The sequence below is a fragment of the Colossoma macropomum genome, unplaced genomic scaffold (assembly GCF_904425465.1).
Source record: "Colossoma macropomum unplaced genomic scaffold, Colossoma_macropomum, whole genome shotgun sequence".
In the NCBI taxonomy this organism is placed as follows: domain Eukaryota; kingdom Metazoa; phylum Chordata; class Actinopteri; order Characiformes; family Serrasalmidae; genus Colossoma; species Colossoma macropomum.
In genome coordinates this window covers 22,579,972-22,598,240 of record NW_023494799.1, presented here as the reverse complement: position 1 = coordinate 22,598,240, position 18,269 = coordinate 22,579,972, and the positions used below count along the sequence as shown (strand labels likewise).

General features: G+C 37.4%; 1 protein-coding gene across 1 annotated transcript in view; it reads right to left on the bottom strand.

Moving 5' to 3' along the window:
* adamtsl3 (ADAMTS-like 3) overlaps nt 1–15,382 on the bottom strand; it is a 157,300-nt gene extending 141,918 nt beyond the window's left edge. The window contains exons 1-2 of the mRNA XM_036585860.1: nt 15,205–15,382; nt 11,500–11,612 (exon numbers count right to left, since the gene is read on the bottom strand). Coding sequence (XP_036441753.1) covers nt 11,500–11,559 — 60 coding nt within the window. The 5' untranslated portion in view covers nt 11,560–11,612; nt 15,205–15,382. The remainder of the gene's footprint in view (nt 1–11,499; nt 11,613–15,204) is intronic.
* Nucleotides 15,383–18,269: the final 2,887 nt, after the last annotated feature.

Below are 18,269 nucleotides of genomic sequence, written 5' to 3'. Positions count from 1 at the left end.
GCAGCCTAATACAAATAAACCCAATCAGTGGATTTCTTTTCAAGACGGAGCAGCAGGCTGTGGCTTTAGGAGGTTCACAGAGAGCATTCAATTTAAAAAATCTGTACTAATAGCCATATAAATTACATTTATTTCTTTTTCCCTCTGTTACAGTTAAAGGTTTGCTTTGTATCCATTGCCATATCATGGAAATGAGAATTTTCTTTGGTTTTATTTTCCCCAAATCATGTGAAAGTTTAACGTAGTGTGTAAACAACAACTCAGTCCATACAATCAAAACATGAAAACTAAACCCATTTATAACTACTAACTTTTCAAAAATGAACACATTTACATATATATATATATATATATATATACACATAGTCAGCCTACAGTAATTTAGCTCCTCCCCTTCACACTGAAGCTATAAGGAGTGTTTTAGCTCTATGTGCTTTTTGAATGAAACAGCCAGTCAGAACAGAGGTCGTGTGCACATCAGTCTTAAGGATACAGTAACAAACACAGTGTCGTTACTTAAACAATATTGACCGACCGCATGTTTCGTTACAAAGTGGACATAATTAGTCCTGTTTAATTGAATATAACCAGTGCAGTGCTGTTTGTAATACACTGAATAAAAATTATAGTTATAGGATTATTAGTATTGTTATTATTATTATTATTATTATTATTAATATTATTACAACATTCTTATGTGTGGCACTGTAAGTTCTACAGATTATATTTTGTAAGTTCCAAATATCGTGTTGCATATTGTGTAAATGTCATGAAGTGTCTTGATTTAAATGTTTGCTGTCGCCCACATCTACTTGCCACAGCCCTAGTTGTTTATTGTAACAGGAAAACATGGCACATCTCTTCTATTCTGTTACATCTGTGTGGTTTTACAGCAGGACGCACTATGAGAAAGAACACCAATTCGTTGTCGTTGCCAACCTGCCTGGTTTCAATTAGCTACATCTTGGTAGTGCAGCATTTTAAACTGAAAATTTAATGTTAAATTGACACTAATAATGATGTGTACAAGTAACGACAATGTCTGAAGACAAACCGTGAGATATTTGGGGCAAAATTTAAATTTCTAAACCAATCCAAGACTTTGTGAAGGCAGAGTTCAAAGCATGGGGCGACAGTGAGCTCATCAACAGTGACCTACAACAATCTTGTCATTAGCTCATAGTTGTAATGTAAGTTAGTATGACTGAAAGGTTCCCCCAGTTAATGACGAAAACGTGTGTCAAGGATTAACTGTAAAACTCCCACATACAAAGTATGAAATATGTTAACTGAATATCTATTACAAGATTCAGATGTTCACATTCAGGCTAGAACTGCTATAACAAGTATTGAAAGCAGTCTGGGAAAGTCAAGGCCCCGCAGCATTAGCTTGGCACTAACATAACATTGAAAACTTAATTGAAGATGTTTAATGTGAGTCAATGGAACCAGAACTTTTTTCCAAGTAATTTTGGGTCATTTATTTTGGTCCATTCATCATGAAATTTACATATAATGTAAAGGGTGGCAGCCATATTCAAATTATGTCAAAAACTGAAAAATGACAAAAATGGAGATTAAAGGTTTTGTTCTGACAGCAGCGATATAACACACACACACACACACACACACACACACACACACACATATATATATATGTGTAAAAAAATTCTGGTTCCACTGACTTACATTGGAAGTAAAGTATGTTTTGTTCCTTCTGCTGTAAAGTTATCATTTTGGAAATACAAGCTTTTGTTCCGACAGCAGTGATTTATTACATATACATATAGAATAAATCTTATTTCTTGCCAGCTTGCTTTGCTTATGTTTTCAGTTGTACTTGTTAAAAGAGCACAGACTAGAGGAGTTTGGAGGCGGGGTTTATCCTTGTTAGCGATGATTCTGCCACAACTCAAGCACCAAAAGTTTAACAAGTTGTCCTCAAAGCACTTGCTATGAAAGAATGCATTGTCACATGTATTGTCCCCACATTGTTGGCACCCTTTAAAGATTCAGAGACTCCCCCACCTCCTAAATCCTAGTTTAACCCCTGCCCTACCTATTCCTGCAGCTCAGCGTGTGGAGCCAGCCTGTGTTTTACGTGTCTCAGCTGTTCAAACAGGCCGTAGCTCAAACTCTCTGTGGCTACGAAACAGCAAACGCTCTCAAATCACAGCCTCACACCTCTGTGTAACACACACACACAAACACACACACACTTCTGACAAGCATATGTGGAGTGCTGGTCAGCGATGACAAAAGAATCAGGACTGTTCTCAGCTGGCCTAATCGCCTCTGAGTGAGCACATTTCTCTGTTTCTCCACTGGCCACATGCAAAGCTCCAACGTAGACACTCCCCACAGCTCCGGTCACTGCAGGAGCTGCCCATTCCATAAACGCTGCAGCAACACTGCAGGCAGCTAACTAACCACAGCCTGGGCTTTTGTATGAGATACAAAAGCAATTTCAAAAGGTGATGAAAGCTCAATTTCCTTTTAAATCTTTCTGCATAAACCTTTAAAGTATTAATAGCTCATAGTTAACACTGAATTTTTCTTTTTTTGACATGAAAGAGTTTGATGTAGTCTGTAAAAACTGTTACAGAAACTAAGCTGCAACAGCCCATTTGGAATTCACTGTTTTTGTGATGTCACAAAACAATTTACTTGTATCAGCCTACATCAGTTTAGCCCCACCCACCCATGGTGAAGTTATAAGGCGCTTTTCAGCTTTGGAATGAAGCAGTCAATCAGAACAGAGCTCATTTACATATATCAGCCCTAAATGCACAGTAACAAAAGCAGCCTGTTTAATTGTAAGAGATAGAAGTTGGAAAATAATCTTATGACAATGAATTATGACATAAAACCACACAAATGTTGTAAATGGAGCTCAGAGAAAAACAAATACAAGAAAATTGTAGGATATGGGCCCTTATACCCTCATACAGCCTAGCACAGCTATCATTTTATAATACAATAGCTCTGTTAAATTTGAAATTTGAGATAAAACAATGACTTAACATTAAAGCTTATAACAAAATGTTTCTATCTTTTAGAATTAGTTGTAATACTAGGCCGAAATAACAAAAGCATTAGCCTAATTGTCAAAAATAGCCCTAAAACGGGCCAGCGTCCCAGTTTAGCAAACAAAAGTGCTGTCTTTATCTGAAGGGAGCTGAACTTTTAGGTTAGAACTCCAGCAAAGTGCTATGACTGTAAACCCCAGCTTTATAATTCACCTTCACTGCACATTTTAGCGTTCTCCTGCTAAGCTACACCTGTCTCCATCCCATGAAGTGTTTGATAACAAGCTGAGGAGTCAAATCAGGGGTGTTAGAGAAGAGAAAACACCTTTTTAAGGAACTGAGAATGAAAAGTGCTCATCATCAGTCTATGTCAGTATTCACCAGTCGCATAAACAAACCAATATTAGCTGCTCGAATGAGGCTTAAGTTCTTATGTATGTTAATCGTAACCAGACACATGGGATAATGTTTTGTGAAGCGTAGACTCTTAAAAAGATAGTTCTTCAAGGGTTCTTTCGTAAAGAAAATGGTTCTATATAGAACTATGAACACTCTAAGAACCCTTTAAATGCAAAAGGTTCTTTGCATATTTTTGAAAAGGGTTCTATATGGCACTCAAAAGGGTTCTTCTGTTATTACAAGCTTGATATCGTAGCAATAGAAGAACCTTTTTGGTGCTATATAGAACCATTTTCAAAAAAGATTCTATATAGAACCATCTACAGCACATTTTCCGTTAATCTGAAGAACGCTTTCATGATGCAAAGAACCATTTGATCATGCAAAGGGTTCTTAGAGTCTTCATGGTTCCTTATAGACCCATTTTCTTTATTAAAGAACCCTTGAAAAACCATCTTTTTTAAGTGTGTAGGGCAGGGGTCGGCAACCCAAATGTTAAGAAGAGCTATTTGGTTCTGGTTCAACAAAAGCTAAACCATCTTGGATGCCACAAAATTTTATGTCCTTTTTATGGGTGTAACATTTTACCATCTTTGATGTAAATATGTCTCAGTATGTGTTAAGGTACTAGTATAGGTTTAAAGATATAATATAAATAAAAACGCAGACTTACTTTGCTCTGCTTTAAGCTTTAACTCAGCTATAACTGCTTTTCTTGCATCTCCAGCAGGAAACTTTTCATTTTCATTTTGATGGTTGACAGTTGATCATTGCAGATTAAATGTATCAGGAAACCAGCTTTTTGCATATAAATGCAAATCAATCTCTCCATGCATCTCTAAATTCATAATGTTCATCTTAAATCTTTCTTTTCTTTGCCATTTCGTTAGCTACTAGCTAGGCCAGATTGTAGTCTGCGTTGCCATGGGACCAGAAGTCTGTGTGCCAATCTTCGGGGTTAAAGGGTAAATTAGTAGTAATACATTAACTCCAGCGTTTAAGACCGTTAAGTGTTAAAACTGTGTTAGAACCATCAGCAGAGCTTAATTTTACCACAAAGGGGGATTATTTGGAGCTTCAACAGGGCAATAAAAGAGCTGCATGTGGCTCCGGAGCTGCATGTTGCCGACCCCTGGAGTAGGGGACAGAACTTGACATGGCCAAATGTAGGTACTATGATATAAACTGAGTCTGTTCTACAGTTTCTCATTAGGTTGAATGAATAACTGGCTCTAAATGTAGGTATTGTAATATAAGCTGAGTCTGTTCTACAGTTTCTCATTAGGTTGAATGTTGAATGTTCCACTTAGCTCCACCCACTCACGTTATAAGGAGTGTTTCAGCCCAGATCGCTTCACATTAAAGTGTCACATTAAAGCCAGCCATTAAAAAAACAGAGCTCATTTACATACATCAGTCTTAAAGGCACAGTAACAGCTTTTGTTTCAGTTTAACACATTATCTAATGCCACATTGTCTGAATTCAGCTATCAGATAAGATAAGGTAAGATAATCCTTTATTAGTCCCACAACGGGGAAATTCACAGTGCTATCTATTGACTATGAGTTGACATTGATGCGGGCAGGTACTGAGGTTGTTCCACTTCATGCATTTTCTGGTGTAAGACACCTTCTGTTATAAAAGAAAGACTCAAATCAAGCTCTAAACAGCATAAAGGTCCTTCAAAAAGGCTAAACAATGAAAAGCAATCAGGCATGGAGATGATCCAACATCTGCCCACCATAATCCATGGAGCAAGCCAAGCATGAATTGACGTTTCAGAATCCTCTCTGCCCCGATTTGCCATTGTCAACTTACGCACTCGAGTCAACCGTCAACCTCCCACTTTCTCCTTAAGTGACATTTCTGACAGAAATCCTCTGAGAGGATTTCAGGCAGAAGAAGCAGTGGCTGTCTCAGCAGAAGAACAGAACGGATCGTGAAGGGCTTGCTTGCTCTCCTAAGATATGCATTATGGAGAGAAATGATTTATGAAGCTGACAGAAAGCAACAGTTTTAAAAGAGCACAGCGAGACTCAGCAGATCAGTCATACATCAATGCACTGAATACACTGTATATATTAACTAAGACTGCTGCTCATTGACTCTTCCTTCTGAAATGGGTATTAATAGGGACTTTGATGCAGTAACAGCCTCTACTCTTCTGGGAAGGCTTTACACTAGATGTTGGAACATTGCTGTGAGGATTTGATTGAGCATTAGTGAGGTCAGGTACTGGTTTTGGATGGTCAGTTCTGGATCACTCCAACCCATCCCAAAGGTGGAGCTCCATCACTCCAGAGAATGCAGTTCCACTGCTCCACAGCCCAATATTGGGGAGCTTTATACCCCTCTAGCCCATGCTTCGTTGGGCCTGGTGACGTAGGCTCATGTGTGGCTGCTCCAGAGCTCCAGAACATTTTACAGTGGGAGACTTTGGTGCAGAAAAGCTTGATGTAAAGAAAAATTCAGGATCTCACTGACGCAAGTTTGCAGTCACAAACTGGTCCCAATTTTCATTTAAATGAAATAAAAGGCTTCAAAGCATCAATAAACATGACGCTATGTAAGAATAGAACTTTGTATAATAAGCAGCTCAAGAGATCGCTAACCGGCTGACAGGCTAGAACAGCAAGATTCAGAGTTAGGCTTTAAGTTTAAAAATGTATTGAAAAATTAACTGTAAAACTGCAACATACAAAGTAAGAAATATGTTACCTGAATGTCTTTTGCAATCTTCAATTGTCCACATTTAGGCTAGAACTGCTATAACTAGTATCAAAACCAGTCTGGGAAAGTCCAGCAGCATTAGCTTGGCACTAACAAAACATCGAAAACCTAATTGAAGTGCTATCAAAAGTTAACAATAGTGTTGCTTGGATAAAAAGAAATTTCATAAAGTACAAGTTTGTACATTAAAACTGGTATATACAGACACATGCAAACGTTTAGGCACCCCCGGTCAAAGTACATTTTGTTGGTTGTCTAAGAGAACATGCTTCTGCACATTTTAATGCACAATTACTGTTACCTCATATCTCTATGTTTTTCAGTTTTTGACATAATTTGAAAATATCTGTAGGCCTTTACATTGTGTGTAAATTTCATGATGAATGGAACAAAGAAACAGCCCAAAATTACACAGAAAAAAATCTGGTTCTATTGACTTTATTATTACTTTCATTAAAAGTAAAGTATGTTTTTCCCTCTCCTGTAAATTTATCAATTTGGAGATACAACGTTTTGTTCCGATGGCAGCAATATATATATATATATATATATGTATATATATATATATATATGTATATACACACACAACAATAACAATAACGACAACCTGTGTACAGTAACTACATAAAGTGCATAGTAAGAAGGAGCTGATTGGATAGCAGCCCTTTATACAATCATTTTATTTTATGCGTTTATTTTTACCAATTATTTGTTTTAATGCAGTTCCTAAATGCTTTATTCTTATAGAAAGATGAACAAGAAAATCATAAGCATCATATCGGCAATGTTATGTTTTCACCATATGGTCCATGTCTAAGCCTTTAGCATGCTGCTATAAAAGGTGCTGTTCATTAGCATGTCAGCATTTGATAAAGTCTGCAGATCCAACATCTACAGGGATACACACATGAAGAAAAACTCCTTCAAAGCTGCAGAGCGGAAAAGGAAATCCTTCCACTCCAAACACAAGCTTGGCCACAGGTGTATCTCATGAAAACTGTCCAGTAGGAGTGATCATAGGAAGGCCGTGTTGTCGGAGGTTAAAGAGTGAAGCAGCTCTCAAGCAGAAAAAGCAGGACACCTGTTTCATTCATCTTCAGGCAGCCTTCATACACTCATAAATCAGGCAAAAATGTTTAGCCTACTGAACAAATATTATTGCTAAAGATTACTGCAAAGAGCCCTTAAAAAAAAAAGCCTGAAAAAATTCACATAAAAGTTTCAATTTAGGCTAAAACTGTTCTCAGTTAGACGGAAGACTGACGGGTCAGTGGGTCAGTAAAACGCTTGTATGATGGATTGGGATGGCCATGTACACGGTATGGACTTTCTCAACGGCCAGAGGACTTTCTAAACTGCCTCTCTGTTAAAAAGCCCTGCAAAAAGCAAAAAAAGAAGTGCCATTCGTCTTGTGTGCAGACACGGTGTCTGAAATTCTGAGTGACATTAGCCAAATGCTTGGGAATCCACAGCAGTGGAAAAGATGACCGCGACGAAGGTCTCCAACAGAAACTCAATCCAGGGCTGCTTCTCATGCCCATGCTGCTGACACTAGACAGGCTGCGACGATTAGCTGGTTAGCCAATATCAACTACGGAAAATGGTGTTTACTTAAAGAGGAATTCCAACAATTTTTTAAAATTTTGCATAATTCAGTGGTTGAGATGTAAACAGAGTCATTCAGAGTGGTTTGGTGTGAAATGGTTGATTGTACACACTCAGATTTCTATACAGTGGTGGTGATAGGAACCAGGAGTTACAACGCCTCCAAGACAACATCCATGAATGAATTTTGGACTAATACCTTCTCAAAACTATTGTAAAACAATGTCTCAGACAACAGGCAGTGAATTCATAACCATTTCATGTAATAACTTTCTGTGAGGAAGCTTTTAGAGGTAGATGTCTGGTTCCTATCACCACCACTGTGAACAATTCTGAGGATTTCACACCAAACCTCTCTGAATGACTCTGTTTACATCTTTTAATTATGCAGTAAATTTTGAAAAAATAGTGTAGTTCTCTTTTAAGTTAAAGATGCTCTATAATGTCCTGTTCTACAGGATGCATAGCTGGCTTATAATGGTTTGTTGCACCACAGAAAAACAAATGATGCCACTGTTATTGAAAACCTTGAGTATCAGGCAGTAACAGTCCAGTTTTTCTTCTTTTAACAGTGACCAAGCTTTAAAATTAGCTATTTTTAATTGAAGATCTTTATTTAAGATAAGCACCTAAGCATAGGCTATTCATTCTTTTTCATCTCAGGTATCAGGTTAAACAAATGAAGAAAAAAATACTAATGGCAACCAGGAACAAAAGGTGATAAAACAATAGTAATAATATTCATAATCACACATTTTTTCTAGGTATTTCCGATAAAATAATAATGCAGCTGTTTCTCAAACCAGTATCCGGTGTAACCGCACTTGCTTTCTTCAGGGTTCAAACTACAATTCCTACTGCACATTGCATATTGCTACTGTAATATCAAAACCTGGTTTGTAAAGTGCTTACATCATGGAAAACTGTATTTTTATCACTTTCTTGTGTGTTTTGATTTCACTGCTTTTGTGATGTCACAAAAGCTCGTTTACATATATATATATAAACATATATATATATATATATATTTTTATATATATATATATATATATATATATATATATATACACATATATACCTTTCAGCATACAGCAGTTCAGCCTCACCTTCTCACACTGAAGTCATAAAAAGTGTTTGAGACCAGACTGCACAACACTCGGCAGCCAATGAGAACAAAGTCATTTACGTATATCAGTCTTAAAGGCACAGTAACAAAAACAGCATGTTTAATGCTGGGGGATAAAGATATGGTGAAAAATGGTTACCTGAAAAAGGAATTATGACTTTGATTTTGTACACAAACCCACACAAACATTGTGGGTGAGAAACTAAAATGCTAGAAAAATGTAGGGTATAGGCTCTTTAATACCATTTGAAAACATAAGCTGCAATTTACACTTGATAAGGACTGAGAACTTTGTTACATTAACATACATTAAAGTTTTTTCCCTCCTATAAAGTCACTGTTAATATTTACTGATTATTAATGATATAGAGAACTATATCGTGATAATGCTTTTGGCCACATTGTCCAGCCCTACATCACTACCTTCTTCTGTTTCTGCCCACCATCCTTCTGTCCTTCCGCTCTATCCAGCTACATTCGCTTCAGGTACACAAAGAAACGCGTCGGGTTTCAGCTGCTATTTCCGTACACGCACCCACCGGCGTCGGACAAAGGGGATCTGGCCACTCCGTCCGGCAGCTTCGCGGTGCAAATTGCCATTACCGAGTGGCCCTCGGCTGCCTATTGTCACGGATTAGGCCTGCATTCATGTGCATGCCAACTCTTCCATTAAGCTCCCTTCTACACTCTATATATAACTGGCACCAGTGTCCTGTGTCGTATAAAAAGAGACGACATTCAACTGGTCCCCTTCTGAACACGGTGGGCTAGAGGCTCTATTTAGAAATCTGCATTCAGAGTAGCAGTAGGAATCCAGAATGAGCTTTCAGGCTGCCTTTGGTGAAGTGCTGTCAGTCAATACTGTGATTTAAAGAGAAATCAGATGGGGAAATTGCTTTGAAATGTGAGGCATCTCTGTCAAGTCACTTTCATGGAATAATAATTTATATTTCAAAACATTTTTCACTGCAAGGCCCGACACTGTAGGCATAGCATTGCATTATATGATGTTTGTTTTATGTTCATGATCTTTTGCATTGAAACCCTTATTGTTTCTCATGTAGACAAAATCTTATATGACTATCCACAAAATTTTAAAGGGCCCATATCACAGAAGACTGAAATCTGAAGCTTTTTTTAAACAAAAGAGTTTAATGTGGTCTGGAAACATCATTGAAGGTTCATTAAAGGTCCCCTACAGTCCATATATGTAAACTAAGCTAGGGTTGAATCAGTTGTTTTAGTGATGTCACAACAAATGTCACACATACATGAAAACTAACCTGCAAAAAATCCATTTGAAATTACCAGTTTTTGTGATGTCACAAAAAACAGCATATTTGCACATATCTGCTCATTCAGCCTACAGCAGTTCAGCCCTGCCCACTCAGTGTAGTTATGAGGAATGTTTCATTCCAGAATGCTTATTGAATGAGTAACAATACAGCACAGCCAATCAGAGCAGAGCTCATTCACATATATCAGTTTTAAAGGCACAGTAAAAAAAACAGCCAAGAGAGGTTGGAAAATTGTCCTGTAAAAATGAATTATGATCGTTTATGGTCCATAAATCCACACAATTGTCAGGGGATAAAATTAAATACAAGAAAAATGTAAGACATTGGCACTTTAAGTAGTTCACCAAGATCAATGATCATGAAAGACTGTCTTTATGTGAGATGAAATATTATTTTGCTGGAGAATCCACCCAACAATAGAAACTCACACATATGCAGTAGCTGTGAATTAATTACTGCCCTCAGTTAATGCAATATGATGGGAAAGCGCATAATTCATTACATACTGCACTCAATTTAGCACCCAAAAGGCAAACGTCTGAGAAATGTGATAATTTCTCATGCCTAAAGTGATAAAGCGGCTGCTACAGAGACAGCAGCATGAGATGAAGTGATGCAATCCTACATATCTTAGTCAACTAATTATCTTAGTGTTGTCTGCCACACATATTAAAGGAAACCTCATAATTTTTCAACCTAGTCTCTATCAGTTGCATCAGTAAAGTACCGTCGCCTACCGCAGAGAATCACTCAGACACATTTCCCTGTAATGAGTAAAAAAATGTAAAACCTTTTGACTCAAAAAACATTCATAATAGAAGCCAGTGGGCAGATGCTGAAATATCTTCCCATTGGCTTCTATTATAAATGAGTTTTGAGTGGATTTTCTGTTCTTTTCTAAGTACAAAGAAATTACTGACTATGGTAATCAATCATATCGCTGTTTTCGGAACAAAACTTCATATCTCCAAAATGAGAACTTTACAGGAGAAAGGAAAAACCTACTCTACTTTTAATGTAAGTGACGTTTTTCCTATTAATTTTGAGTCATTTCTGTTGGTCCATTAATCATGAAATTTACATACAATTTATAGCACCATGGGCACTTTCAAATGATGCCATAAACAGAGAAACAACAAAAACAGAGATACAAGGTTTTGTTCCGACAGCAGCGATATGCTATAGATGTGGCAAATAGAGAGTAGGTTGAAAAACAGCAGAGTATTCCTTTAAACTTTGATCCAGATTTTAGTAATTAATGTTATTAATAATTTACCAATAACCAGAGCTCACAGCTAAAGCCAGTCATACCTGAATCCCAGAGGACACCAGTGTGAGAACCGTGCTGATCTGCCAAACCAAAAGCTCCATGTTTAAGAAGTCGCTCCACTCCGGAGGCCTCAGAAGTACGCTGTGATATCAGCCTGCGATAGAGAGATGCACTGTCAGTTTGGAAGAGATACGAAGCGACCTACATCATGCCACCAAAATAGATCCACCTTTACTCCCCCAGAGCTACCCATCCAGAACAAAACTGTACGTACATATAATCATATCCAGAATATACATGCAGATATATTCAGAGCAATGCAGAAGAAGAAGCACTTATAGTTCCATAAAGAACCTTTCAAATGGGAGTTTAGTCAAGCTTGTCAAAAAACACTCTTATTTTTAGGGGGGTTTATTTATTTATTTATTGATTGATTTATTGATTTATTTATTGCTTGATTGATTGTTATATTTTACCAATTTATTTGTCTGGGACAGTAAACATTAATAAACAATACCAACAGAACTGTGAATGAGCCCAGGCCAGATGTGAAGCCCTTTCCCGTCAGGGGAGGGGGAAAGATTGCCCACGATTTTTTCTTGTTCTCTGTCTTCTGCAGCAGTACATAAAAATTTTGACTTAGTATCTCATAATAATGACATCTTCTTTAAAAAATTTGACTATTTTGTCAAAAAAATGACTTAGTATCTCAAAGTAATTACCTTTTGTCTTGGAATAATGGCTTACTGTGACAAAATTATGACAATATCTCGAAATAATTATTTTCTCAAAATTTTGACTCAAAATAATGACTTAGTATGTCTAAATAATGACAAAATATCTCTAAATAATGACTTATTTTCTTGACATTATGACTTACTATGTCAAAATAATGACAAAGTATCTCAAATAATAACTTTTTTCTGAATAATGACTGTCAAAATAATGACTTACTATATAAAAATACTGACAAAGTATCTTTAAATAATGACTTGTTTTTTCTGAATAATGACTCACTATGGCAAAATATCGACTTAGTATGTCAAAATAATGACAAAGTATCTCTAAATAAAAACATATTTTTTCTGAATAATGACTTATGTCAAAATGACTTAGTATGTCTAAATAATGACAAAGTATCTCTAAATAATTAATTATTTTTTAATTTTTTGACTTGCTGTGTCAAAATGATGAATTACTATGTCAAAATAATGACAAAGTATCTCTAAACAATAATTTATTTTTTTCTCAATAATGACTTATTATGACAAGATGATGACTTAATATCTCTCGATATTGACTTATTTTCTCAGAAATTTGACTTATTATGTCAAAACAATTATATATCTCCAGACAATTGCTCTCTTGGAATTTAGTAACATCTTGTTTGGGACTCGGCATGTCAGAATTTCATATTCACAACACAAAATCTTGACAAAATAAGCCATTATTTGCAGAAAATGTAATTTTTTAAGAAAATATGTCATTATATTCAGATGCTAAGTCAATACTTAGAGAAATAAGTCATCATTTCAAGAATGTAAGTCATAATTTGGGGAATACAAGTCAATATTTTGAGATACGCTGACATGCTGCTGTCACAAACAGAGAAAGAGAAAAAGATCCATGTGATCTTTTATCTCCTCTAACAGGCAGGAATGGGCTTCCACGTATGAGAGACCCCAAAATAGCTTTTATTAAAGACTGAACTCAAGTCTATCACAGTAAACACACTGAATATGACAACACAGCATGCACAATGGGCAAAAAGAGAAATACACAGCAGAGAAATCAGCTCAGCTGTGCAATCAATGTGAGCAGAAACGCACATATGAATAAAATTCACTGCACTTCAGTATTAAAACCACTCATTTACAGTTCAGAGCTGTCTATGGGTCCCTCATCTCAACTGAGCTGCAAAACCCAGCAATGACTGTTACTCTCATGCCTGGAGCTGCTGCACACACTTAAATATGAGGGTTCTTTAAGGTTCTTTAATAAAGAAAATGGTTGTATAAAAAACCATAAACACTCAGAAAACCCTTCGCAAGATTAAAGTATTCTTCAAATTGATGGAGAATGTGCTGGTGATGGTTCTGGTTCTTTACTAAAGAACTCTTGAAGAACCATCTTTTTTTAAGTGTGTACAACACATTCTCCAGAACGCTTCAGTCATGCAAAGGGTTCTTGGAGTTTTCATGGTTATATATTTTTTTACTAAAGAACCCCTGAAGAACCCTTGGAGAACATGCTGTATATGGTTTTATATAGAATCTTTTTGAAAATAGTTCTATGTAGCACCAAAAAGGGTTCTTTTGATTTAAGCTTTTCATCATAAGAAAACCTATGATGAAAAGCAGAAAACTTTTTGGTGCTATATAGAACCATTTTCAAAATGGTTCTATATAGAACCATCTGCAGCACATTCTCCATCAATCTGAAGAACCCTTACCAATGCAAACAACTCTTTAATCACGCAAAGGGTTCTGTGAGTGTTCATGGTTCTGTATAGAACCACTGTCTTTACTAAAGAACCCTTGAACAACCATAATTTTTCAGTGTGTAGAACCAAATACAACACATTCTCCAGAACCCTTTAATCATGCATAGTGTTCTTTGAGTTTTCATGGTTTTATATTTCTTTACTAAAGAACCCTTGAAGAACACTTGGAAATGAGTTGTATATGGTTCTATACAGAATCCTTTTGAAAAGGGTTCTATGTAGCACCAAAAAGGGTTCTTTTGATCCAAGCCTGACATCATCACAATACCAGAACACTTTTTGGTGCTATATAGAACTCTTCTTAAAATGGTTTCATATAGAACCATCTACAGCACATTCTCCATCACTCTGAAGAACCATTTGACAATGCAAAGAACCATTTAATCATGCAAATGGTTCTTTGAGTGTTCATGGTTCTATATAGAGCCATTGTCTTTACTAAAGAACCCTTGAAGAACCATTTTTAAGTGTGCACAACACATTCTCTAGAACCCTTTAACCATGCAAGGGGTTCTCTGAGTTTTTAAGGTTCTATATTTCTTTACTAAAGAACCCTTGGAGAATATGTTATATATGGTTCTATATAGAACTTTTTTGAAATGGGTTCTTTATAGCATCAAAAGGTTTTCTGCTATTGCTACGATGTCAAACTCGTATCAGTAGCCAAACCCTTTTAGGTGCTATATAGAACCCTTTTCAAAAAAGGTTCTATATAGAACCATATACAGCACATTCTCCATCAATCTAAAGAATGAGTTCACAATGCAAAGAACCATTTAATCATGCAAAGTGTTCTTTGAGTGTTCATGATTCTATGTAGAACCATTGTCTTTACTGAAGAACCCTTGAAGAACCATCCTTTTTTAAGTGTGTAGGAATGACAGAGCATTAGAGGCTTCAGTCTTCTGGACAGGTTCTGCATGGCGAAGCTGCTCATGCATATTTAGGCACATTGTATTTATTTATTTGTTTATTTATTATTAAAAATCTCTGTATATAGGAGTATATTACAGTCACATTGTCATGCATATGGGATGCTGTGCCATGCTCTCTGCTGTGCCATGCAGGGCGCTTTAAAACACACTGTGATCTTTAACAACTGGGAGCTTCAGTCACGCGCACGCCGATATCTAACAGCAATAAACAAACAGACAGAACTGAACAGCGGAGTCGAGCACCGGATAGCGGGAGCGTGGCTCGTGCATGCTGATGAGAGAGCTGTACGTGTCCAGCTCGCGCTTACCTTCGCTGCGAAGTAGAGGATTCACATTTTCTTCTCTTTTGTATGCGAGGGAAGCGCGCGGTGAAGCGGCTCTGCAGATGTGCAGCAGCAGCAACAGCAGCAGCAGGGCAGATGTGCGCGCGGCGCAGATGTGTACGCGGGGCAGATGTGCTGCTGGGACGGTGCACAGACTGTGAGAGCTGCTGGTGGAAAAAGCTGCAGGAGAAAAGGGGGCGAGAGAGAGAGAGAGAGAGAGAGAGAGAGAGAGAGAGAGAGAGAGAGAGAGAGAGAGGGAGAGAGAGAAGTTTGCGCGCTGCGCTGCGCTGCGGCTCCACCAGGCGGCGCTGTGAGGTCACAACTTTTCTTCAACAATTTATTATTATTCTACATTCATCAATGCAAAAGCAAATGTAACAGATATTCTATACATTAATATAATTTCACACAATTTAATACAATTTCCACAAGCAAAAAAAAGCTCATAAAACTTTCCCATATGCAAAGAGAACATATTTCCATATACATTTTTTTTTTTTCAAAATATGTGTTTGCAATATAGCTCCGCATGCAGTGGGGTCCAAAAGTGTGAGACTACACTGAAAATCTGGGCTTTTGTTTACCATTCGATTATGGAAATAAAGAACAGAAAGTTTTAAAATATTTAAAAACTGAAAGGAAAAGTCATAAGAAGTCAAATGAAGAAGAAATAGCCATGATTCGGCACTATTTCTAGATCCCTGTTCAAATTTCGTATTACTGGCTATTTGCCATGCCATCTGCATGCTTAGATGTTCCTCAGACTGATGGAGAATGTGTTGTATAGGGTTCCATGTGGAACCTTTTTGGAAGTGGTTCTTTATAGCACCAAAAATGGTTCTGCTACTGTTACGATGTCAAGCTTGTAACAATATAAGAACTCTTTTGGGTGCTATAATAAAGCAATAAGCCACGTAACTGCGATTTTATCATGGGAAGGGTGTTCTTAGGCACGACGGGAAGTGAAGTCCCTTAAACTCGCTTCTTTGTGATTAAATCACAGTAACGCACAACTTCAAGTGGCTTTATAAAACGAGCGGCCAACACAAAATATGAGAAAATACACAAAATTTTCAGAAATTAATTTATCATTAATAATAATCGACATAAACAAGTATTCCGCCAAGAAATGTAGTTCCTTTAGCGTATGGTATCTTTGCCAAGCAACGTTGAACCTATGAATGAGGAGAACGTTCGGTCGCCCATCGCTGTATATGGCGGGTATTTCAAGATTTTTTAAACATTTTGTCGTATAACATTGAACATATGATAACACAGCACAGTTTAAGGCAAAACTTTCACTTTATAAGCACTCTGTGGTCACCAAATTACCAACGCGAGTCTCATTTAGCACCAATCCAGCGGCGCCGCTTTTCTCGTGCTGGGGCTGAATCCCAAATGGCTCCCTGCTCCCTACATAGTGCACTATGTAGAAATTTAAATACTGGATCCTGCAGCCCAACAGTGCAAAATATAGCTAAGAAATAGTCATTTGGGGCTCAGACACATCCACACTCGATAAATGATGCATTATTTGGCTGTAGAGACTAGAATTTCTAAACTTTCATAGCTAGCAATCTATTTAGGGAGTACAGAGCCGTTTGGGATTCAGCCTGAGTTTGACGCTACTTCTGACTAAAACATGAACATTTGAAGCGTGTAAGACATTCGTGACATGTTTAGACTTTTATACTGCTGTTTTACGGTTAATCATACCGTAAGTGTTTTAATTCAAGACTCTGACATTAATGATGGAGTTGTTTAGCCTATTAGCTATCTTTTAGACTGTTAGCTAGCTAGACTGTGACCAGCCTAGTACTAGTTAAGAACAAAAGTTGCCCCTCAGTGTAAACAAAAAACGGGTTCTTACTTCATCAATATAGACTCGGTGGTCCTTATGAGAAGCATGAGAGTCAAAGATTATTCCATTAACAGCACACGGTTTTTTTAAGTGCCGTGGTGCAGGAATACACAGTTCAGTTGTTGTGAGGCGGTCATAGGTGGGGGTGTGTGTGTGTGTGTGTGTGTGTGTGTGTGTGTGTAAAGTGGATTTTACAACTGCTCCGAACGCGGCTCAGCCAATCTGATTTTAGGACCGGAAGTACAACGCCTTCTCCATCAATCTGAAGAACATCTGAACATGCAAAGAACATCTGAGCATGCAAGCGGTTCTTTGAATGTTAATGGTTCTGCATAGAGCCATTTTCTTTAGTAAAGAACCCTTGAAGAACCATCTTGTGTAAGTGTGTACCAGAAACACAGTGTCCTTTAAAACTAGGAGTTTCAATCGGATTCAAATACACATAAATAAAGTGCCAAAAAGACTTTCTCTAAAGGACCCTTAAGTGGATGGTTCTTTGGAGAACCATTTTAATTAATGAGTTGTCTGAGAACCTTTTCAAAGTTCAAAAAATCTACATAATGTAAAGGTTTTTGGAAAAATCTCTTAAATCGGTAACGAACATCTCTATTATGCGAAGGTTCTTTAAACCTTTAAAAGGTGGTTCACACTTACAAGCCCCTAAGTGTGTTTTTTAGGGAACCAAAAGTGTTTCTTTTATGTCGTCACTCAAAGACCCCCCTTTGGCACCTTTTTTAAGAGTGCACCTGTGAGCAAACAATTAATAAGAAAGCCTGAGGAAAGTTCTCAGGACCATCAGCGTAAGAGCTTTTTCTGGATCAGTTTGAGAACACAGCCACATGTTGTACTTCAGATTTCATCATTAGAACAGCCTTATGAGTGTCTGATCAAAGAGCTCAGCAGACACTGCCAGCGGCCCGCCTGCTCGCTGCTTTATTACCAAGTGCAGAATGGAAGCTGGCAGTGAAAATGGAAGTCCGTGATTTTAATTAACGTCGTCTGCCAGTCTCTGGTTCTCTCAGGTTCTGTGCGCTCGGCCTAGTGTCGATTACACCCAGCTTACTGTGTCATTGCAATGCATTTCATTTCAAGCCGACTTGCACATCATCGCTTAATGAATCTCGTGAGCAGTAACTTTTTACACTTACACTTTTATACTTAAATAAGGGTTCTTTAAGGGTTCTTGGAA